This window comes from Buceros rhinoceros, unplaced genomic scaffold (assembly GCF_000710305.1).
Source record: "Buceros rhinoceros silvestris isolate BGI_N320 unplaced genomic scaffold, ASM71030v1 scaffold16957, whole genome shotgun sequence".
Lineage (NCBI taxonomy): Eukaryota > Metazoa > Chordata > Aves > Bucerotiformes > Bucerotidae > Buceros > Buceros rhinoceros.
The window spans coordinates 81,933-107,008 of record NW_010421755.1 but is presented as its reverse complement, the minus strand read 5'-3'; the positions used below and the strand labels follow the sequence as shown (position 1 = coordinate 107,008).

The window sequence follows — 25,076 nt, the reverse complement described above, 5'->3', positions numbered from 1 at the left end:
CGGGAGGCGGTTCCCGTATGACGGACCTAACCTCCAGCATCCCGAAGCCGCTCCTCCCGGTGGGCAACCGGCCCCTGCTCTGGTACCCGCTGAACCTCCTGGAGCGCGCCGGCTTCGAAGGTGAGGCACGACGGTGTCTTGGTGTGGGAGTGGAGATGACGTGCTTATCCTGGTCTCTTTAGGCTTCTCATAGTCACCAACGCCGCTCCTGTTTGTCGCCCCCTCTTGTTCTAATGCCTTGTCACAGGTGCCCGGTTGATCGGGGCAGGTGCTGTAGCAGGAGATTCATCTGCACTGCAGCTATGCTGTTAGCCCGTGTCACATCCCTTCTTTCACTCTAGGCTGTTCCTTCTGTGCCAGTGCCCGCTTCCCCCTCTTCTCCCCTCACCAAGGCTCTTCCCATTTATAGGGTTTTTCCATCTTTGATGTCTTTCCCAGTGTTGTTAACCATGAGTCTTTCATTTCTTGCTCTGAATCATCAATGAGAGCTATGTGAGAAATGTGTTGGATCTCCTCGGGTATCTCTGGTTTGTTGTTTCAGTCTGGCCTGAAGTTCGGGGTTACTTGCTCTGTTTGAGGCAATTAGCCCTTGCTGCATTGTGGAGCCAAACTCTGGATTTTGGACAGGACAGGGGGAAGCAGTAGATGGTAGACTTGGCCACCTGTGACACTTGTTTCACAGGAGGGCTAAAATAATATTTAGTATGTGGTGAGGTTACATTTTCTGGGTTTTGTTTACCTTTTGAGTGGTGGACGAAATCTTTGTGTGGCGTTCCCTCTGCTTCTTGTAAAACTTCTTCCTGATGACTTTTGTGTCTCTGGTTTTTTTATGTTTGTATTTGTCCTTTGCCTTTCTGCTTCTCTGTTTTTGCTGCTCCTGTGTGACTGTGCAATTATTCTGTTCTCATTGTCATGACTATCCGGCTTTTATGCTGGCTGCTTCCTTTTTCTGTGGAGATGGAAAGCTCAACTCATGATTATCCGTGTTAGCCTCTCACTAGTTCAGTATGAAGGAACAAAAGAAAGTGCAAACTTAAGACTCTGCCTTTATTGTGTTTCGGTAAGAAATCCTTAAGAACTTTATTCCCTTGAAGTTGTTTTTTGCCTGTTTTTTGTCGAAATCTCCTTTCTGATTGCCTGAGTTCTTTGACTGTTCTCCTGCCTTTTTTGCTAGGGTGGTACTTTTATCCTCCGATATGGATGTGTGGGTAGCTAAAGGCTCTCTGTGTGGCTCCAGCTGCTGAGAAATAAGCATTCGTACTTGATACTCTTGACCACTAGTAGGTGGTGTTATGGTTCTTCTTTCTCACACGTAGCTCTTCAGTTTATCTAATGCCTGTGAAAATTCGGACACACAGGGTTGCATATGCAGCTTCAGTTAGCAAGTTGCCACCTTCCGGCTCCTCTCTTGTTTCTGCCCCCCTGACCAAGCTGTATGTTTCCATATTAATACTTCAGCGGCGTGAATTCTCTCAATTGGATCATAACTTTTATTAAGTATGACATGAGGCTTTAGTTCTTCAGGCTCTTGTGTTAGTAAGTGGGTGTTCCACAGGCTGAATCACTGTGCTCCTTCTTGTCCTAATTGCAAGTTCTTTGTCTTCTGGTATTTGTCCAGTTTACCAGATTTATGCTGACACCAGTTCCTTGTTCATCAGTTGCTTCTTTCCTAATTCAACGTGTACTGTCAGTCCCTTTCTCTGGGTTCTTCAGCCTGTTTTGAATCCAAGTTGGCATCCAGTACAGAAGTGGGAGAGGAGCCCTCCTGTATCTCTGTTACCAAACCGCCACACAAGCCTCATGTTTACATTTCCTTCCTCTTTTCTGTTAACAGATTCAGGAATAGTTCAGTTTTCACTGATACAGATTTACTTGTGGTATATTTTCATCTTATCACAGGAGCATCCTAGATCAAGGGCTGTATTATTTCCCATACTTTTCTGTTAAAATTCCATGTGGAGTATGATGTTATGGTGTTGGGGTTTTTTTGGGGGATGGGATATTTCCGTTTGAGGGTTTCACTGTTGCTTATCCTTCTTGAGGCCAGGTAACAAGGTTCCTTGCTGGTTTGTTTTCTCAGATTTTTTTCTTTGCAGAGCTTCTGTTGTCACATTCTTCATTTTGGAAAATATTCTTTCATGCCACTGTTGATATCCTTCAAATACACATTTACCTTTTTTCTTTTGTAGATGGAATGAGTTTGTTGGTCACATATTATTCCCCTCTCTTGCCAAGCTGGTGCCAAGAAATAGTTTAACTATTGTATGGTAATACTGTGGTTGGTGGTGTTGTCTACAGAGGATTATACAGGATTAGAGAGGGTAAAAGACAAAGCTCTAAAGTGTTGGTGACGTGAATGCAGGGTCTCGTTGGTCTGTTTGAGAACATAGGATTCAAGGATGCTTACTAATCATAGAATACGTTTCTCTTCTGTCTTACTAACATGTCACTCATGCATGTGTCCTTTTCAATAACAATCTCCACCCCCACAAAATAGGAGAAATTGTTTTCATATTCATTAGGAGTTTAATTCTCCTCTTCAAAAGCTACTACTGTCAAAAGAACTTGGTTTGTTATAGAGCCCAGTTGTTACTCAAGCCTTTTGACAGTTCCGTCAGCCTTTGTACATAAAAACTGAACATATCCTATTTGTGATGAGTATTTTTTTTTTCTGCTTGATCTCATCTCACTTTCCTCTGTCCTAGAGGTCATTGTGATTACAAGGAAGGAAATCCAAAAGATGTTAAACTTAGACACAAAAATGAAGCTGGATTTTGTGTGCATCAGTGACAACATGGACATGGGTACAGCAGATTCACTGAGGTATATTCACCAGAAAATCAAGGTATTGCTGTCTTTTCTTGAACTTTACTGCAAGACATTTGTTTATAATTTTTTTTCATTGTGCTTTAAGAGCTGTCCCAGGTAATGATATTGCAGGTAACTGACTTTCCTGATCTTCAGAAGGGATGAGTTTTGTAAAGGTCACCTCATGGGGTAACTCAAACAAAGGCTCTAAATGACTGGAATTGACAGCTGGGAAGGCTGGAGCAGATCCAGGCTGGGCACTGGCTGCTTTTTAGTCTTAGCTTTCTGACAGGTTAATTAAAAGGTTGTATTTCTTCATACAGCTTTTGATACGATGTGTGGTAGCTGTTGTCCACATAGTGCTTGGGGAAGTAGTTTTGCACAAATGTTCATTGTTGTCTTAGCTTAGGCAATACACCGATATAAAAGGAAGTTAATATTCAGTTCTTGGCCCTGCTGCAGGATTGCCTGTACCACTGGGCAAGTGACTCGCTCTGTGCTTCAGTTTTCTGCTTGCTGGTTCGGTCATATGATAAGGTCTTCAAAAACCTGCCCAAGTGTGATAAAGGGCTCTGTTCTAATTAAAACAAATTTTAATTCCTTTCATTCTAATTAAAAGAATTTTGGTTTGCAGCCGCACAATTAAGACACTCCCATGTAAGGCAGAAATGCTGCTCAGAGCTCTTACTATGATCTGGGATGGAATTTTGTTTTTGTCGTTGTCATACACTTAATCTTTCCAATTTGTTCTCTGTCTGTTTAGGCCATCTTAGCCAAACTGGCTGTTTAAATAAAGGTTGCAACAGAACACTGGGGAACTGTTTAAGTCCCGAGGTGTCTTTTTTATCTTCAGACTTTTTTTGAAGGTAATAAACTGCAGTATAACAGGCTGTATGCTCCCAAGAGAAAGACAACAGTTGAGACAAGATGAAACTTTCCAGGCAAATATGGGTGTCTAGGTGATTCTGCAAGGGTTTAATGCACAGACCAGAATAATTCAGAGGGCAAAATGAAGATGGAGAAAACAAAACCAATAAAATCAGTTTTCCTTGATTGAATGTTTCTGTCACGTGGAGAATCACGCTCTGTCATAACTCAGTTATGACAATATGTGCTTGCAGTAGGGAAATACCACTGCCCTGCAAATTGTGCCTCTGACCTCACAGTTGTATTGCCTGATCACAGTGTCTTTTTGGTAACCCAGGCAAGTTTGCTTAGAGAGGGAGCCTGGGAGACAACAGTAAAGCGTGTGGGGGTAAGAAAACAGGCTGTGTCTTCAGAGGTGGCAGTTGATCTTCTATTTATTTTTCACAAAAGAAGGCTTAGAGAAGATGTGAGGTAGTACTGAAAACCACACAGCTTTTCTGCAGTTAACTGCTGTGTATGTACAGCAGCCACTGCTTCTGCCCTTTTTATTCCATGTCTTGCTTGTCTGGCCAGAGAGGACAAAGCGGTCTCTTATTTGAAATAAGCCTATACTAAGTTAGTGAGCAGATTGCCACACTGTGTATTTTGAAGTCATTCCTCTAGTAAATGCATACCACTGACACACTTCTCGCAGGGCATACCCTCTCCTGTGTGATATAGGTGAGAGAAATACACAGCAGAGGTAGCTGAAAAGCTGCTGTATGTTGGCTATGCCTGTGGTGTAGTGGGAGAGAGATCTTGCTGAGGAATGAGCTTCCCTGGTGAAAACAACTGCTGTTTGTGGCCATAGTTTGCTGGCAGGCTTTTTGCAACCCATGCCAAAAGTCTGATGAGAAGTTTAAACTGGTTACTGAAACCTGGTTGTGGCAGATTGAGTTAATTGCCCACAGACAGAAGAGCAAGTATGCTCAATAAAACTGAGGTAACACGGCACAGTATAGATAACTCACTTCTGTGAGTGGTGGGAGTAAAGCTAGGATTATAAATGCACAGCAGGAAATATGTCTAAGGGTAGCTGGACTGTTGATCACAAATTCTGAGATGTGCATAAATGTTGGACCAGTCTAAAACGTAAAATCTCATGACTTGTTGCCTTGTCTAGCATTTGACTGAGGAAATTCCACCAGTGCAGCATTGCTGCTTGCTGTGCCTGCAGCTGCAGGCTGTTTTGTTGTGTCACCTTTGTTAATGAAGCTTGAGACTTTAAAGATCAGATGTTGAGAGTCGCATTCAGTAGTAGTATGAGAATACATAGGTGCAAAGCCCATAAGGGCTGAGGGAAGGATTTTGTTGATTTACTGCTTTTTGGTGCTGGCATTTTGGGGGGCGGGTAAGACTGACTGTATTGGTTCAGGGTAACAAGCAGCTGACTCTGCAGGTCTTGCTCTTTCCTGGTTTTTCAGAAGTTCATGAGAACAAAGGAAGCCCATTTAAGTTTTTGTTTGCTGTTCACTTGCTCTACGCAGGATTTTTTTGACATCTTCAATCTGATATAGTAGATGTGTGTTCTTTATCTACTGGAATTCTTCCTGTTATTTTTGGCTTTTTCAGCCTATACCTGATTGACAAGGTAGCAGCTTCATTAGGGTTTTTATGTTCACGGCAAGTCTGAATGTATCCTTTTCTTGGATCCTTCACACAATAAAGATATGCTAAACTTCATTCCTAAAGGCACCTGCCTGAGTAATAATGAACAACAGAGAACTTAGTCCCCTAAGTTCCACTCCTAGCCTGGGTGTCAGTCTGGCCTGTTCTTTACCAGTAGTTCATGGGTGGGTTGGTTTGTTTTTATTTAAACATTCAGTTCTGGGGTCTGAATAGCTAATACCATTAATCAGTTTGTCATCACAACTCTACAATTAAGAACTGAGGCTTACCGAGATGAAGTAATTTACCTAAGATCATTAAAGAGATTCGTAATAGTACTGGAAACTGAACATCTGTCTCAAATCTCTTATGGTTTTGTGCATAAGATCATCTTTCTATACTATGTGCCTATTGCATACTCTGTTTCTCCACTCCGAAAAAGCCAGCAGGCCAAGAGGTAAAACACGAGGTGAAGCTTTTTTAAATGGAAACCACTGAATAGAAACTTCAGTAGAGCTGCAGTCCAGTGTCTGAATCACGAGTGTTGTGGTTTTTTCAGTGTGTGCGAGGTTATGACTTTAAATCCTCAATTTGGGAATGCATCAGTCTAAATGGAAGTAACCGAAAAATCATTTTTGCAGCATATGAAGTAGAAATTGATAGGTTTTTTTTTTTGCTTGTGTTCATGTTACATTTTTGAGTGGGTAATATAATACTTACCAATGTTTTGTGCTAAGTCCAGCACTTCAGATGATGTTGTCAAAAAGCAAAAAGTGGGTATAGGAGTTACTCATTTATTTCTTAAATATTTTGTTTTATACAGGGATATGAAAACAGTCTGTTTAAGGACTTGATCAGATTCTTTGATTGCTCTTCTGTGGACAATCCCACATTTCCCTAGAATGCTGTTAGTTTCAGGATCCTGCTATAGTCTGTGTACCTTATGGCAATTTCCGTGGCTTTCATTTTAATGTCCAGTCTTTGTTTTTTGGTATTCTTTTAATATCACTGTCATTTTTGTTCCTTTGGCCCTTGAAGTTCCTAGTTTTCTGCTCATCTTTTGCAGGACTGACAGTGAATGGCTTTTCAAAATACGAAAATGAGAGTGAAGCTGCAAAGGCTTGATTCTTTTCTTGTTTATATATAGGATTAGAAATAGTAGAATATTGATTATGCAGGCTCACAGTTGATGGTATAATAATGCTCTTGTTGAAACTCTAGCTTTACCACTATAGAGGTCTCTGTCACCTCGTGATCTAGCCTAAACAGAAACAAACCAGCCTTCCCTAGTCATGAACAGTGGAGTGAGCTTCCCTGTTCCAGATGAGGAGAGCATGGAATATGGCCTTGAATATATTTAGGAAGATGGCGGTCTGCTTCTGTAGTTGAGTAAATTCATTACAAGAATGTTGATTATTTATTTATTTATTTTAAATGCATTCCAACTTCAGTTTTCTTTAGGTTATACGCAATTATACTAAAGTAGTTCGTAGTGATTTATGTACTGAAAACTTCATTATTGACAGTGATTCCTGAAACTTCAGAAAATTGTTTTATAGATTAGGTAACAAAGTCATCCCTCTCTTAAGCCTGTAACAGGTAAATACAACCTCATCCAATGTACGTTAGTAAAAGCACACCGTGAGCTCTTTAGGGCAGAATCCATGCCTTCCTTTGGCTCTGAAGGGCATATGTTTTAGTCTTCTGCTTTGGTTGGAGCCATGTTGCTGTTGTTTTAATCTATTATTTGCATTAAAGGATATTCTTAGCCTGTCAGGGAGTGCTTGAAATAAAAAGTTGGCAGAGGTGTAAAAAAATATTTTTGTATGAAATGTAAATCAAACTCTCTTCTTAATGAAATCCCATTTTTTCCATATCCATTTTTTTCCCTGTCACTTTCTGATTCTACTCTCAATATTAGCTTTCCTACATCACTTTTAGGCTGTTACTGGTCACTGTTTCAGCTGATATAGTCATGGGAGGCATGTAGGTTTTGCATACTTTTCTAAGGAGTCTGCGGAATTTGTAAGGGGGAAGAAATAACTTGCTTTCTTAACAGTCAGATTCTCTAAAGTGTAAAAGTTCATTAGGGACAAATAAGCAAACAATTCGGATGTATGGGTGACTTAACCTAGCCCCGAGCCTGAACAACTGAATACCTCTTCCACAGATGATGGGAAAAATATAAACTTGCTCTGAATTTGTCTTTAATTTTCCTTACACATGGTGCTTCTAGATTAAGGGTTTTTAAAATGAGATCAGCGTTTAGCATTTTTAGTAAAACAGTGTGCTTAGCGTGCTGCTCTAACAGAGCAGGTACGAACGTGGGATCTGATAATTTCCATGTTCCTGTTTTTATTTACTTTTATTTAGCACACAAAGCTTGCCAACTGCCCGGAGCAGTGGAAGGGGGTCTCTGTAAGAGGTGTGGGGTTTTTGTTTTGTTTTGTTTTTCAAAATCGTGTGTAATTGCTTTCTCCTCAATAACCATCACTAGTCGTTGTTTCTGGTTTTCACTGGTAAGCAGTACTGGCTGGAGCATTCAGATGAGTTCCATCTAAATAACAGGGAAATTAGTAAGAATCTTGGTAATTTCAGTGGTGATATCTGACGTGCTTCCTAGCAAGAGAAGAGATGCAAGTGCCATTTGCTGCACACTGTGTAGGAGATGATGCAGTTTTGTTTTGTAGGAAGCTCGTCTTTCAGTGGTAGTTTTTTTTTTTTTTGTAACTGTGGTTAGTAGGCTGCCTTTTAAAAAAGTTAACTTATTTTTATGTCTCTTGAAATTTTATGTAGTGAAATCCCCTGGCTCACTTAGGGAGGCTTTTCCTCTGTAGCTGGTGTTAGTAGATACTTGTTTTTTCAAGTCATAATAAAGAGTCTTTTGGTATGTCCATCAGGGCTTTTTATAGTGAGAGTATTCCTTCCATTATGTTGCTCTGTGACTCCTTCAGTCTGGGTTTATGTCTTCTTTTATTTGACTTCTGCTATTATTCCTAAAGGCCTTCTCCTGCAGTTTAGTAGACCTCCTTTGGATGATTGACAGGAACAGTATGCAAAATGTGTGTGCAGTGACCTGCCATGTTATAGCACATGTAATGGTGTGAAGACTTTGTTTGGTAACATGGAATTCATGAGTTTGGGGATTAGTAACAAGAAATTGTAATAGGAGCTAGAAGCCCAAGAGTAAATTGGAATGTCTCAGAACATGCTAGTTGAAATAGGGTAATGGTGAGTAGCTCCTTGGATGGAGGAAGGAAAGGTAAATGCAAGACTAGAATGTGTCAGGTAAAGTGGTTTTTTTGTGGTAGAGATGGGAAATTAATACAGTTGCTCAAGGTGATGGGCAAAGTTTTTGCCTGGAATACTGCATAGGTGTGGAACTCATGCATCAAATGTGGAACAAACACTAGGAAAGGTGATAACCTATTCAGAGTGGAAAATAATTTGGTTTAAATTTGCTATGAGAAAACATAGGCTGAAAATTAAGGAAAGGTATTAATCAGAGCAGAATAGCCTTCCACAAAGAGTGATCAAGACAAAAATCCCCTAACTTTATACTACAGTGAGAAACTGTTTGGGTTTTTTTGTTTGTTTGGTTTGTTTGTTTATGGCTTTTTAGGTTTTTGTTTTTCTTTTAAATAAACTTAAGTAAAGTGATACCTGGATTGCAGGAGGCTAAACTTTGACTCTGTCCGTGACCTTCTGTTTGTACTATTCATCAAACTGCTATAGACCTTTTTGTGGGTTGTAGATTATCGTTGATGGGGGGAAAAAAAACAAGGTGAGGAGGGTCACTGTGCTTTACAAATGAGTTCCTCTGAAATTTAGACATCTCTAATATTTGACCATTTTGTTTCCTGTGCCACATTTGATCAGCCCCATGCAGCTGCTGTCTGTCACCACCTCCCAGGCTGGGCCTCTGCAGGAAGCAGGTTGAGAAACCTGGTTAAGTCATGAACCTGTGTTTCAGGGTGAAGCAGGAGGTGAATTGGGTGTGCCGGGATCAAGCATTTGTTTGCCCTGGGTCTATATTATTTCCACCTTCTGTAAAGCATTTTTCTCCCTTGTGTCTCTCAACTATACTCCAGCCAGTGATTAAAATGTGGTGTTCCAACAGAGTAACAGCAATGGAACAATTTCACATTTTCCTCCCTTGATGAGTCGTCCGTTGTGTTAATGGAAGCCCTGACTAACATGGTGTGAATTAATCAGCGTGTCTTCTGCTTCTATCACTGGTGAGCGCTCGCATGTGAAATGTTTCGTCTCAGGTGGTCCACCTGTTTTTTTTTTTTCAGTTTAAAAAGAGTAAGATTTGAAAGAAATACAGCTCTTAAAAAGCAAAGGAAAACAAACCCTAAAAAGCTACCAAAAAGAAGAAGAAAAACCAACTTTCTTTGAACAAATAAACAAAGATTGAAACTCCAGATTCTCTTGGTATGTGCATCTTTGGGAGCCATGTTGTGGAAAGTGTGATGTCACGGTGGTGGTCTGTATGCTGCTGAGGGTCACTGATCCGTGGAGTCTTGGACGGCATGGCTAAGCGCTTCACTTCCTCTGTTGAAAAATCTCCTTTCCAAACACATGATGTAAGTAAGCCTGCTATAACGGCTGGAAGGTGGAATCTGAATCCTTTTGGTACAGCTGAGGAGAGTTTGGTGAGCATGGAAAGAAAAACTTCAGTCCCCATAATACATAGTTATGTATTTTTTGTACTGTCACTGGAAATAAAAAAAAGAAATTAATTTGTAAGAGACAAATCTCTATCTATATATGAGAAAGACTTAACTAAATACTCTGTTCATCTATTTTGAAGTAGTAAAAAGAATATAAAATCTTTTTCCAGCAGACCTGCCAGAAAATGCTGTTTACTAGAGTTTCTACAACGCAAATAAAAGTTGCTGCCTTGACGGTTTTCCTGATTCTGCCTTTCACAATGTTGTTAGTGCTATGTGGGAAAAGCAGATGTTTCAGATGGTAGCTCATAGGGTGTGTGATATCTTGTTTCCTTTTCCGCCTCTGATTGAAAGCTGCCACCGCTGAGGCACTAGGCAAAATTTATTATGGATTGCATGCCCAAGTCCCATTCCCAAGGCACAGCTGATTGCTTTCGTAGACAGCAGCTCTACTGGCAGGTGCTCAGGCTGGCGAAGTTGCTGGGGGGAATGATACAGCACTGCCTGACTGTGCTTGATGAATGTGTTCAGGACTTTACTCTGATCTTTATTTTTCCTGGCAGACTTAGAGTTAGAGAATTCAACAGTTGTTGGTTGTTGGGTTTTTTTTTTTTAAAGTTACTCAGCTTTAGAAGAATGTAGCTAATTAAATTAATTATTTTGCTGCCAGGGTTTACTGTGAATCAGGGCTAAAACACCAGCAGTTTGAATGAAGCAATCAGCTCTGAAGGTCAGATTCAAGAGTGGTTATTAGGGTATTTGCTGCTCTGCATGTTGTCAGCTGAAGAGGGTGCCTTCTATAACACACGCAGGCAAAACTGTAGGTGTTTTGCAGGAAGAGCCATTGAGAGACCTGAGATGCCTGTCATTTTTCATTGTTAAATCTCCCAGTGCATGTCCTTATCGTTTTCATGCTCCTGGCAGCTTGAGGCCTGTGCTCATTGTGTTAACCAGTACCTCATGTTTCCATGTATAAATTAATTGTCAGCATTTCAGCATTTCTCCTGTGTTACAGTGTATGTTTTCATTTAGACCCTATGTGGTTTCTGATTAATTACACAAATTCAGCCTATTCTAGCTGCAGACATAGTAAGATATTTGCCTATGTATACAGCAGAAATAATTTATTTAAAAGCATCCTGGTAAGAATTTTTTCTGTTTTTGTGATCTACTACTTGTTTTCATCTTTGAAGAGCGAATAGAAGTTAGTCTTCATTTTTGTAAATAATCCTTCAGTATCACTGTTTAAAGAATACAAAATCCTCTTGCATAAATATCCTACTGTGCTACATGTCGAGGGAAAATTACAGTTTTCGTAAAGGTAACCTCAAAAACAATTTGCACTTTTTGTCTTTAGCAACACTTCCTTGGACACATGAAGGCAAAGAAGAGTTTAACATCCTTTATTGTCAGCTCATTTTATCAGGCATTGGAAGCCTTTTACATTAATAAGTCAAACTTAAGTTTATAGTTTCCAAAAGTCATTCTGTGATGAATGTTCAAAGTAATGAAAAGTCTGTATGAGATGAACTCGTGCGTCTTATTTTATTTCCAAAGAGAGAGAGTAAGATCTTAAGAACATGGGGAAAAAAGTTAGTCCGTGTCCTCCAGCTGCCATTTTTCCTTGGTGCTGTCAGTGCAGAGGGCAAAGCCTTGTGCCACATATGAGCCTTGAAGATGTGTCTGTCACCCATGCCTGGATGAGTACATGGAGGTGGTGTGAAGACATCACTGATGGCTGTGCCACCCCGGACTCCGCAGAGCAGGAAGAGTTGCGTAGAGCTCCATTTGGTGTTCCTCAATGATATCCTTGTTTCAAATGTTAAGTCACCATCTACTCTGATGCTTTAATAACTTTTTGCTTGTGATTTCCGATGTCCTTGGCCTTTCCCCATGAGACTCAAGGCCTCCCTGGCTTCAGCAGGGGGACATTTGTGAGGAGGCATTCACTGGCTATTTGTGTATTTTTTCTGGAGTAACATTCTTTCCTTGCTGTCCGCAGCCATTTTATCTTGTTTCTATCCTGCATGATTTCTACTTGAGTATTTTCCCCGTGTCTGGATTTTACCAGCACTTCCCTCATAGGAGTTTGGGGCTTTTCACGGCTTGTGGGCTGTACAGCTGTCACAATTCCCCGTTGCAAGTGATGCTCCTCTGTGAGTACTCATCCCTTGAAAGAGAAGATGGAGTTTTTAGATCAAACACAGTTGCATGTGTTAACCTAAGTACATAGTTCCAGTTATTGGGGAATGTGGGAGGAGGTGGATGCCAGATGCTAGCCCGTGGAGTTACTGCGCTGGAGAGGAATTTTACCTTGTGTCTGTTCAGCCTGGTACAGCAGTGTAACAGTTGATAATAGGAGCACGGTGCTGTGAACAGCACAGGCTATCCCCGGAGGCTGTTGCTTTGCGCAGCACTGGTTTTTCTGTCACTGTTGAATTTGGTGAAAGCCATGGTGAAGGTCAGTGTACTTGTAGGAGACCTGGAATTTTAATTCTGGGTTTTTATCGTGTTATGTTAACTGGGAAACCCACATAGGTTATCTAGTTTTTCTTTTTCCTTGGTTCTGTGCTGAAACGGGAAAAACAATTATGTATTCAGATTTTCTAAAAGAAAATTTAGGCATTTTTCTGTAGTATAAGTTCTGTTAGCTCCTTTGGAAGATGGTGAAAATTCTGGATGTAGACTAATAGGGCTAGGAAAAGCAGTGGAGGACTTGAAGTTTTCTTGAAGTTTTCTTATAACAGCAGTTACTGCAGAAGAAATATTGGAAAAACTGGAGAGGTGCTAGAGGAGAAAATGGTGTTCATGGCGGGTAGTATAGGAATCTGTGGTTCAAAACAATACTGTTATCTAACATAGCATTATTAGTTTTTACAGGGGAAAAAAAAGAACATTTGAGCAAAGCTAATCAGGTTTCACGCAAGCGGACACTCCCTCCAGTGCAGGGTAGCTCAAAGTAGCAGTGCTATCAAGCTGTGTTTCACCATGCCTGAGCAGATTAACGTTTTGGTTTTGGAGCAGTTTGAAACTAGGTTTTGTGTAATGACTTGATTTGACCTTGGAAAGAGTTGCACACTTTTTTTTTTTTTTTTGAATCCAAGATCATACTGATACTATCTGTGGCATGGCAGAATGATTCCTGAGGATGCACACTGTATATATCTTGGTTTTCATTTATAGTCTGGTTTGAGACTGCAAGGAACCGTTACGATCCTCTGGTGTGTAAGGGAATTTGCACTTGGTAATTGGGCTGTTAGCCCCAAAACTTATGGATGGCTTAGTGAAAGTGCTTCGGGGAGATAGCAAGGGTTTATTCATACATTCTAATAGATGAAGAGTCTGTTGTATCTGTTGATATTTTATTCCAGACTAATTCTCCCTCTTAAACAACTGTGTCTTTTATTTCTGTGCTGAACACTGATTTCTAGGTACTGAATCCAGTTATGTCTGGTTTTTGTCATGCTGCTGAGAGATCTGCTCTTTAGGTAATTGCAGGCTGTGGGCAAAGGCCTTCTTTCCCTTCAATGAATTGAGCCGGTTGAGCTCCATTAGGACTACTTTTTATTATTATAGTGTGTATGACTACAGCACCTGACTGCCTAAGGCTCTGCTCACATTAAGTGTTAAGCCTGGGCTTGAGCTCTGGGCTTTGGCAGCAAGCCTGCTGCGCTGCTGCTGTTGAGATTGGAGCCCGACTGCGGCATTCACCTTTCTGTTCATGTGAGGCAGAGTCCAAGATCAGCTGTGCAGCAGGTCTGGTAGTGCTGCCGTCCAGGTAGTCCTGGAAACCTGCCTTCCAGGAATAGGAGTGACGAGGAGAGCACTATTTGTTTCTGGAGTTCTGCCTGTGAAAAAGGGATCTGTTCATGCAGGGTGCTGAGCCAGGGGAGAATTTGGCTTGCCAAGCTCACCCTCCCTGAACTGGTGAATTCAGGGCCTGGGTTATGGGGTGCTCCCCTGGGCTTTAGCAGGCATGGTTCTCATGAGTGATGATGCGTGCCTTCTGGATGCCTTTAGATGGGAGGAAAAACAGTCTCCTCTGTGGCATGCTTAGGACCTGGACGTAAACCCAGGAGATTACTCCTGACTGAAGACAGATGAAAGAGCGTAATAAGACAGGATAATAGTGTCAGTGTATCAGTCTGGTGCCCCAGCACACTGATTGCCTGGTAATGGCTGTAAGTGGAAGAGTAGCAGTTTTGTTGTTTTTTTTTTTTTAATCTAAAAGAACAACAGATACAAGTAGGTAATAGAGCTGGTGTAAGGCAGAAGTTTGGTAAGTGCATGGTAGGTAGAAGGGATAAACTATTGAAAGGAGGATAAACAATTTGTGCTTGATGTGACAGAAAATGGAACCAGTGAAGAAGGATGATGTGGTTGGAGGAGGAGGCCGGCAATGTGGTTTTTGGAGTGCCATATATGTAGGACAAAATAGCATTAGTTGGAGCCAGAGGAAAAGGCAGATTGCAAAGCTTGTGTTCCAGACCAGAAGTTTTACAGTTCAGTGTCATAATATCAATGTCCTGCTTTGAAAACATTCTTAATAAGCTTATGAATTTGTGTTCATCTCTAAACTTCTGCTTTTGGTTGCTTTTAACAGTAAATTACTCTTTTCCACTCCACCTGTCAGTTTGAGCAATAGGTAACGAGACTTCCTCCTGGGAGGAGACAGGATGCCTTCCAGGCTTGAATATCTTTCCTGTTCCTAGCTTATATGTATGTAAATTAAAAAATACTGATTTTGGATGGTAGCTTTTGAGATTCAAAGATAACCTGAAATGGTGTTTTCACTGTATGATCCCATCTGATACAATGCATGGGATGAGCCGTGTGATGGGACCGAGGTTAAGTCTCCTCCCCAGCTTCTGGCATCTTTCTTTGAGAAGATAAACAGTGATGCTGACAAGTTATGTATGTGAAGGCATTTACATTGCCTTAAGATATCCTCACCTGATGAATTCAGGGCCATCGAAGAAATTAGAACAGACTTCCTTGGCTCCCGCATTAGACTTTTCTGTTAAAAAAAAAAAAAAAAGAAAAAGCCTCTTTCACGTTACATACTGTCTTTAAAAACAACAAAAAAAGCTTCTTCCATCTTTTAATGAGGAGAGGTTGCTGCTGGATTTTGGATTGGGGACAGCCTCTGCCTCCGCTGCCCTCTGTCCTTAGAACATTATGAAATTGCCGGTCTACAGCGAACTTTCTGCTGGAGAGTGAGTACGCAGCTAACAAAGTACTAAATCACAATTTTCTTCTGAATCTTGCCGTCAAGGACCTTGCAAAAGCAGAGTGGGAATTCCCAGCCAAAGGCGGCCATTTCAGTTGGTAGCTAACAAGATTCTACAGACATCAAAAAATAAATGAGGTTTCCTGCTCTGGTTTCAGCAACACCATAGAGCTTCAAAGAGGTCACAGGTGTGGAAATTGGAGGACTCTTAATGGAGTCTGAGATAAAAAGGGTTTCTCTAAAGCCTGGGATGTAAGTTTCTGATCTGAAGGGTGGTGAGTAATGCAATTGCTAGGAGGTATCTTTTGCTTTGCCTGGAGCATGCTAACAAGCGATCAAAACATGTACCCACAGCCAAACTGTTCTTTCCCTTTCCACTCTTTAGAATAATAAAAGCATTACCACAAACCCCACTGTTAATGCAGCATGTGGGTGAAGTTCCAGGCTATTGTGTGTAAAATTCAGTCTGAATTCCAGCAGTAATTACAACTTGTTCCTCTTCCCCTTGTTGTATGGTGACACTGAAGGAAGTGATGCAAAGTTCTCCATTTATGTGTTAACTTAGAATCTGTTCCTACACTCAGCCTAGGTAAATCTCTTTTTTTTTTTTTCCTTTTCCTGTCAAAGTCTCAGCTGTAATACTTCTGCAGTTGGAAACTTTTAGCATTTAACATCAATGTTTTGTCTGTCTTTAGTTCTGTTAGAGCTGGTTCTACTGCTGGTGGATATTTTGCTTCTTTTCTCTTTATAATGCAATCTGACATTTGTTTTCCTCTTTCTCTTGAGGCCGATTTTGTTCAAATTAGAGATTTCCTTGTAACACATGTTTTCTCATTTTGTAGTCTGCAGTTTTTCAGGCCATCAGCAGTTTAGGCTATGAGGTCCTGCCCTTGTCTATACTTGGTAGAAAAAGCATAGTGAATACCACTAAAAAGTCATCATTTGCTGCCAGCTATCTGTGGTAACTTTGATATCTCGTGTTTGAACAGAAGGGATCTGGCAATTATTGCTGAATATAAAAGAGTTTTAACGTTGCCTTTATGCAGGGTGTGAGAAACTCCAAGGCTTTTTATTTATGCTGGTGTATTACACCATATAATGGCATCCATCTTTTGATCTGTGGTATGAATTAGTTCCATTAAAAACATGTTTTCTATTTTTAAATTGGTTGCCTTGAACTGAGTTCTTGAAACATTCTGCTTTTTAGTCTTGTTTTTGTGTAGGTTTTCCATATTGTGCTGGTTTAGAGTGGTTTCTTCTTTACTTTTTTTTCCTCTATTTTGTATAAATATCTTGATTTTTTTTTTACATTAGTGTTGTATTTATCTACATTGAGTATGTAAGTTACTTCATAATACCTGAGCATGTCACAGTTCAGAAACGTTTGATGGTGAAGTGCTGTTAGCCAGTGTTAGAAAGGGAGAGAGGATATGTGGAGGCTCTAAGTGCCGCGTTTCTGTACTTGACAGAATACTTTGTGTTCAGCAGTGGCTAGACTGGAAGCCCAGGGCTCTGTCTGTAGTCAGTAGGGAGAGAGAAACATCTCCTTAAAAACTTGTGACATAGGTGGAATGATCCCTCCAGGACCTTGTTTTTCTCCACTCATAGCAGTTGAATCTAAATTCTGAACTTGGTTACAGATATTTCAAATCTGGGGTTAAATGTGATTACTGAGACCCAAGTGACTCTTGCAGGTAGTCTCCTTGTCTTTTCTGTGGCTCCTGTGATACTCACAAAAACGTGAGCTGTGTTACCAGCAAGCTAGGACTGCTGTCCCTAATCGTGAGTAGCACTGCAGTGTTTTCTTGTGTGCCCCAACCCAGTCGCTTGCTGTTCTCTTTTGTTATGCTTGATGGTGTTTTCACCTGGTCTGTGCAGCACCTTCTGTTGTAGAGCTCTGGCCTGTGATGAGGGCTCCTCTGTGTCATAAAAGTTGTGCACAAAATGGCACGTACCGTTTGGCAGAGCAGGAAAATGCCAGAAATTCCAAGCATTTGTTTCATGCCGCATTCATGAGATAGTCCTCCTTGAGTCAAGACCCTTGCCTTGTCCTTCCCGTGGTTGTAATGGGTGTTGGGAGTGCATTTGTGCATGTTTTTTTCTTCCTTTGCAGTGGTTCTGCTTGGGGTGTGTGCTTGCTGGGGTTTTTTTAATCAGTTCATGTTGATTCTTATCGTCTGTTTGTGTAATAGTTTGGGGTTGATGTAATCATTGTTACATGTATTTCATTAAGAGATGTATGTGTGTGTGTGCTTAGGTGTTTGCATAATTCATGAAGTCAAGTATGTTCACATACCCCTTGTTAGCGCATGAGTGCAGTACATACTTCTTTGTATCAGTGGCTCATTGGGAAAGGTGCACTGTATTTATTTGGCATGTATATACGTAAAAAAACCCACAAGCTCTACCATTTATTTTCTTTCTTCTACGGCCACCCTAAAAACGTAAAGAAAAACACACACTTCTATGAGGCTTCTAGAATAGTTTATTTTTTCATTCAGCCATTAGTTTATTCGTTCAGGAGTTGTACACTGGGAAAAAAAAGTGCATCCATTAGACAGTGAGGGCTTTATTTATGAGGGGGGTGGTGTTTCAAAGGGGAGGCTGTCAAGTCCCAAAAGAGCCTTTCATGGTGTATTCTCAGCGTGCTTCTGAGGCCACTGCTCTGCTCATCAGGAGGAGAGGCAGCAATGTGGGCTTTACAGAGCAACTGTGTGTTTCACTGGTCCCTGCGCTCACTGACGTTTATTTACATATTGGGAGAGTAAATGGGTAGAACAGATGGCAACCAGACATTTGGTGGTTCTGTTCCCGTATGCTCCTCAGGGGTCTTGCATTCAGTTTTTGCAAAAAGCTTGTCCTATAGCGAGGAGAAAAAAACCAGGAGCGTGTTCACAACTATGAAACGCTTGTTGGGTTTTTGCTATAGTGACAGATTAAAACATTAAGTAAAATGTGAAATAATTACAAGGTTTGTTTTGCAAGTCCGGATATTTGTTTCTTAGGATAAGTCCATTGGTGTGTCTGTCTCTCTCTTTTTAACATTTTTTCTTTTTTTATCCACTGAAGTGCATGCATTTAGATTTGAAGCTGACAATCTCCTCCCTCTACAAACTGAGTTTGAAAACTACAGGTCTATTTATATGGGTCTTGGATACCTTTTGGTCTTCTCTGCAAATATCATAACTTGCTTGTGCTCTTGTAAAAACAGAGTATCTGAAAATTTTGCAGGATTTTCCAGGATATTTAGTATGTGCTCCTTCACTATTTACAGTTATGAAGCGGGAGATTTACTTCCATACCAAGCTGAATTTTTTTTTTCATACTTTCTTTGTACATGTTGGAATGTCGGAGCAGGGCTGCTCCAGAGTGCTGGGCAACTCGCTTTAGTGGTTTGGGTTGGGGTTTTTTTTCCAACATGCGCATGCTGTTTGTTTTAGAGAAGCGATAATTAAAGCACTTCTCCCGGGCAAAACAGTAATATAAAATACACATTTTGAAAATACGTTGAAAGGAGCAGTGCAAGTCAGGTTTCAAATGCATAGAATGCTCAACCTGCACATTGTTCCCTCCTGTAAAGCAGCCAGGTGTTTCTCAGTAAAGTGGGGAGAAATCAAATGAAAATTGAAGAGCTTGACCTTTTGCACAGCATGCTAAATCAGCAGCCATACCAGTTTGTGACATGATGAATTCCAATGGCTTATTGATAAACATGTGAAACTGCCTAACATTTGTAGGAGAACCTGTCAAATAATGTAAATACCAGACCTCAGTTAGTCTCACCTACAGTGTGGAATCTCCTAGTATTAGATGGAGTCTGTAAAGCAAACCTTTCTGTAATAAACCTTCTCGTAATAAAAGGCCAATGCTGAATTAGTTTGCTTTGAACCAAGATACTTTTCAAAAGTAGAATTACTAATCCTTCATGAATTAATCAATTCAGGTTTTACCAAGTATTTTCAAGTGCCCTTCTTATTAAATAATGTCTTTTAAAAAGGCAAAACTAGGAAGCCCTGTCGCACTCTGCAGGAAGGCTGACCATAGTAGATGGTAGCACAGAAAGTGAAAATGGTAAATGTCAAGAAAGGAACAGTGTCTTCTTGAGACACGTTTAGAAGGTTGATCATTAACAAAAAGTAAAGTGGAAACTTGCTACTTTTCTGTAGGCCATGCTGCACAAATATTATGCTAGGATTAGTTGAAATGGAGGTAATTGCTGAACTAGTGGATTTTTGGCAGTATATTCCACAACCCATGTGAAATACAGAAAATTGTTTCTAGGTAAGAGTTTTTCACCAGAGTATATTGATAGTGCACATGGTTAATGAAACTGCCATGTTTCGCTCAATATGTGACAATGTTTTGTGATATGTGCAGCAGTTCTCTTAAATACTTTGTATGGCACTTTGGAATCCTTTGAGATCAAAATTAAATACAAGCCTGTTATTACATAGGACCTAACTTCCTTTTTTTTTTTAATATGGGGTATTGCTGGTTTTAGGAAATATATTTCTAAACTGAGCCCACCATCGCAGTGCAATTACGAGTAAATCACATCCTAGATAGTCTTTGCTTTTTTTTCCCCCCGATAAAATAACATAGTTTAAATAACTTTTCCAGTGGTTTGTAGCCAAATGCAAAGTCAGCTAAAAGAGATTTCTTCAGAAAGATTTCTTTTCTACATCATTATGTGACTAAAAGTAGCGGTTGTAAATACTGCAGAATTTCGTGGCAGTCTTGAAAGCTGTGGCTTTTGTGTCCCAGCTCCTTCCCTTAGGAGCAGATGATGGTGGTTTAGGTGGTCACATATTCTTTATGGTCCAGAGTTGGATCAGCATTAACCAAATAACTAATTCAGTAACAGCGAGACTCAAGGAAAGTGAACTGGTAAAAATCAGTAACTGTTTTTGGCAGAGCATGACAGACCCTGTGTTTTTTAAAGTAAAAAAAAAAAAAAAAAAAGGGAGTGGAAGTTATGGGTGTATTTGTTGAGTCCTCAAATGCTAATCCATATGTGGTCATTTATATCTCTGAAAGGTTTGTTGTTTTTTTTTTTTCTTCTTTCACAGACTGATGTCTTGGTGTTGAGCTGCGATCTGATTACAGATGTTGATTTATATAAAGTTGTAGATCTCTTTCGGACACATGATGCTACTCTCTCCATGTTGATGAAGAAAACTCATGAACCCACAGAAGTGGTACCAGGACAGAAAGGGAAAAAAAAGCCGGGTATGTAGATAGGAATGCATATATTTATTTATTAATAAATGATAGAGAAACCACTGGTATGTATATGTTTATTATCTATCCCAGAGCGAAAGAAATACAAAAGGTATAGGTACCCTGTTTTTGTACCCTCATATTCCCTGGTGGGGGTGTGACTCGTTTTTTTCTAGCTCAGAATTAAGTATTAGACTCATGTAATCTTGCAGGCTCAGATCCAAAACGTACAAGAGTTAAGGGAAAATCTCCAGGTGACTTCAGTGAGTTTTGGATCAAACCTGAAATTTTTGCTACATATGAACATTAAAACCGTTAGGTTTTTCAAGAGCACTAAGCATCAGCCAGATCATAGCTCGGAATTTTACCATTGACTGTAGGGACCAGCATTACGTGTGTAACACGCTTCTAGAAATTCTCCTGTCTCATGGTATGTACTGAATTACTCTTTTGAGATCACATCCAGGAGCCTTTTGCTAGGCAAAACTCCCACTGATTTCAAGGACTTGATTAGATGCTTATCTTGTCCCTCTTACCATAATATCTTAGTTAGTGTCTGGTAATCTTTAATGTATCTGTTCTCACAACACTGCTGTAAGGCAGGGCAGAGCTATTATTCCCATTTTACTTATATGCTAAAACCACTAAATACCGTACAGTTGTTCCCATACCATACCTCTCATTTTCTTTTAATGATATCTGTTAAATTACTGAGGCTTGATTATTGCCAGCTTAGTGGGTCCTGGTCCGTGATTAAAGCTCAGAGGCATTACAGTAATATGAGCAAGAAAGCGTAGCTTCAAACCATTTGAGGGAGGAGTGAAATGCAAGCCGACAGTTGCACTATGTGTGTGTCTGAAAGTGGAAGAAATGTGTTTTTAAAAGAAAGCTGCTTAGACTCTGCATGAAAAGATTTTCTGGAACAAAGTATAATGTTAGTAGGGCTGAAAGCATTTAGACTTGGACTCTCACACAGCTCTAAACCCCCCTTGTTTTTGAAAAGGCAGTCTAAGTGATAATGGCACATAAAACGTTAAGAGCGCTATTACAGCCACAGAGTTTAGCATTCAGGAGTTATAAACTGATGGATCTGTGGTTAAACATCATAGAGCTGCCCAGTACGTGAGGTCTGAGCACACAGGGTGGGAGCGAGGAGGTCTGTGAGGATAAACAAGATCATCTGAACACTCTTTGCAAGTGTAAACACATCAGGTTGCACATGCATTCTTAATTTGCTTGTTTGTTAATGTCTGTGTGCTTGACTTTGTAGCAGAACTCTTCCTACGTGACTTGTTGAAATTTGTGTATGGTTTCTCAGACCTGTAAAATACCAAACTTGAAAACATTAAAATTCCATGAAGTAGAAGTGTTTTGACACCCACAGTGTTGTTATGTGGGGCTGAATGTTAAGGTCTCCCGTTCCAACTACTCTACTCGAGCTGTCATGGATAGCGCTAGCAAATTGTTTTCCATGAGCTGCCTCAAACGAGACATGAACCCTTCTAGACCTTTTTCAGGCATTTGCTAAAAGCAGGAGAGTGCCAAGACAGGAATTTTGGGTTCTTCTCCGGGTTCTGGAGAGGGGCAGGACATTTTAGGGAGCACCAGACCCTCCTGTGTTTCACTCCTACTTGACTGAATGCACCCTATGGTTGTCAGTGTTGTCCTAGCTCATCCCTATTGCTTTTTCCATGCTGGCTTCTTGCCACCAGCAACCTCCATTCTTGTTCTCTTTGCTTAGTCTCCTCCTTCAAGGATCCTTGTCAAGAGTCCAGCTTCTCTTTCTCATATATTACTCTTTTTCTTTCACTACCAGCCCCATCACTTGTTCCACTTCTAACTTCTCATCTCTACCGGCTTTATTCATCTGCCCATAGTAATTTTTTTTCTTCTCTTCTGATTCCTGTGGTCCAGTGTCCTTTCACAGACAGTACCAATTTCTGCCAGTTTTCAGAGACTGCTTTCTCTTCTTTCCAGCCCATCTTGCAGAGTCCTCCTTTTTATGTTTTTCTTTCCCCTCATACTTGTAAGCTTGTGAGTTTTATTTATTTTTAAACAGGTTACAAAACCACAACAGATCAAGCTCTTTCCCCTGGAGCAGTTGTTGCAGTGTGGCTGTGGAGCCTTGTGCCTTGTGTGCTTTGCTTGTGCCACCTGATAGTGCAGAAGATCTTAGATGGCACCTGGTATTTGATCAGTTCTAGGAGCTGAGGAGCTGAAACAACCTTCCCTTAAGAATAAGATACGTAGAAATTTTTGCAGCAAAAATAGAAGTCTAGAAAAAGCATCTGCAACTGCAGTTTTTCAAAGATTTGTAATGGAGTCAAAAAATACACAGGGCAGCAGTGCTTACTGAATGCCATGCTCTGAAGAACTGGAATACCCAAGCTTTTCAAGGGGAGGGTCACTTAACCATTTAAGTTTAGGCTAAACACTTGTTTGTCTTTAGCCTTGGAAGCAGCTGAATTTATTTTTGCTGAAGTTTTCCTTGAACGTTACTTTTAAGGCAGGCACCTGGCACTGGAAATTTCATCCCAGACAGTTAAAACTTGATGAAGGTTATAAGCAACTGAAAACAAGATACTAACATGGAGTGTTACCATTACCACCTCCTCTAAATCGTGACATGTAGATATTTCTATGTACTTGCACTGTACTGTTCCAGTGTTAGTACTAGGAAATGGATCCTTAGTCCTAACGTGCCACTAGATACATTTGCACCTTCATTGTTTCACTATTACTACAGTCATTCATTTTTTGAGAAGGAGCAACAAGATTTTTATTTTGCGTATGTCATGGAATCTGATAGAAAGTTATTGAACAATGAAGACCTGTGATACAAGGAACAGTTTTTAAATTTGCTTGAATTGTGTGTTAAGGAGCTATAAATTCATACTGATGGTTTCCTGAAATGCTTGACATAACTCAGCTGCAAGTTACGGGGTGAAGTTAATTAGCTTTTATATAAAGGGTATCATATATTGATAATAATCATCTCATTGGCTTTATTAATAGATCAGTAAGAGGCACAGGAGAAAAAAAAAAAGGAGAGTGCTAGTGAGTGATAGTAACCCAAACAAACAGAGTGTGTCAGGAATTCAAACACCCAGAATGGAGCCATGTGCTCAAAGATGACCTGCAAGGGATTGAGTGGAAAAGAGCGTATGAACCTTTCTGTGTATAAAGTAAGTAGAAAAGATGGGGATGGCAACTCTTCAGTGCTTGTTTTTCTTGTCTTGAAAGCAGGAGGCATGTCATCACTGGTATTCCCTGTGTTTGCCAGAAGATCTCTTGGTGGTCTTGCAGGCTGCAAGAATTCTCTCCTTTAATTGAAAGAGTGGGAATACTGAACCTTTAACAAAGATGTCTTATTCTCAAGTGTCAATTAATTATATTTGATTAAAAACTGTATTAGAAAATCTGATGGAAAATTATTTCTTCTCATCACTGAACTGCTCAACTTCCATCCTCTTGTGATGTCATGATTTTTTTAGGTCATTAAAGCCCGTAACTGCGGGGATCTAATTGCTAAGGTAATTAATAAATTGAAATAACTGTATCAAATCCTTATTTATCTATCGTAAGGAGGCAAAACACATCCTGCAATCCATTTTTATATTAAAGAATTTTTTAGTTACCATCACTGCAGCTTTAACATTTTTTCTGATACTTTCCTTGCAGGGATTTTGTAAAGTAGTTACATGTTCGTTTATTTTTTTCTCACTAAGTAATGTCAGTATGATTTGAAACAGCACTCTTGTATCTCTGGTAACTGATTTAAGTAATAAGTTTTATATTTTCTAAATTACGACGGTAATGCTATTTGTTGCTGGTGTACAGGGAAAAACCTTACCTGGCATCTGCTACAGAAAAATACATCACTCTCACAGGGTTTTGCTGTCTGTTTCTTACCTATCCTCACAAGAAGAGAAACCAGTTTGGTGGCAGTCATGTACCTGGCGCTGTTCTCATCAAGTTTGCTTTTTCCCTTTTTCTTATTGCATAGAGTTTTGCTATAATAGTGCAATATGTAATGTTACTGTAGGAATGGTCAGGAGATAGGCAGCCGTGACCTGAACCTTGAGGAAAGTGTTGGTTCCTTGATGGAGGAAAATCGGTCGCTGTTGTGTTTCTAGCCCGTCAGGAGACCCCAGTTAGGTGGCAATGGTGATGGCTGATTAGCCCCTATTCTCAGACTTCATCCCCCTCCCTGGCATGAGAATCAGCACTGCTTTCAAGACATATTTCAGAGTTTTTACAGCAAGTGAGCTTTATCCTAATTGTACTTAGTTCGTAATAATGTTACACGTTCAGGCCTGAGAAGGGATGGGGGAATTTCTAAAAAGGATATTCTTGAGCACTTGGATCAAAGACTGCCACTAGGATAACTTTGAGCAGCTGTATTTTGATAGTGCTTATCACTATGGTAACTGTGAAGGGACAGGTAAAAGTAAAATAAGGAATGGGTCTGAACTGGGGAAAATAGGGTTAAAATAGTTTGGCTGAGAAAAGATCTTAGAGAATGAACTACTTATAGAGATGCTGTTACTCCAATGTGGTTAAAGGCGTAAAACTTAGGAAACTGAATATTTGCCAGCTTGGCCCAAAATAATAGTATTTAGAGGGAG

The 25,076-nt window shown here is 40.2% G+C and overlaps 1 protein-coding gene across 1 annotated transcript in view; it reads left to right on the top strand.

The window, feature by feature from the left end:
• Window positions 1–17: 17 nt before the first annotated feature.
• EIF2B3 (eukaryotic translation initiation factor 2B, subunit 3 gamma, 58kDa) overlaps window positions 18–25,076 on the top strand; it is an 88,996-nt gene continuing 63,937 nt past the window's right edge. The window contains exons 1-3 of the mRNA XM_010139809.1: window positions 18–120; window positions 2,706–2,845; window positions 20,298–20,457. Of these exons, the coding sequence (XP_010138111.1) occupies window positions 18–120; window positions 2,706–2,845; window positions 20,298–20,457 (403 nt within the window). The remainder of the gene's footprint in view (window positions 121–2,705; window positions 2,846–20,297; window positions 20,458–25,076) is intronic.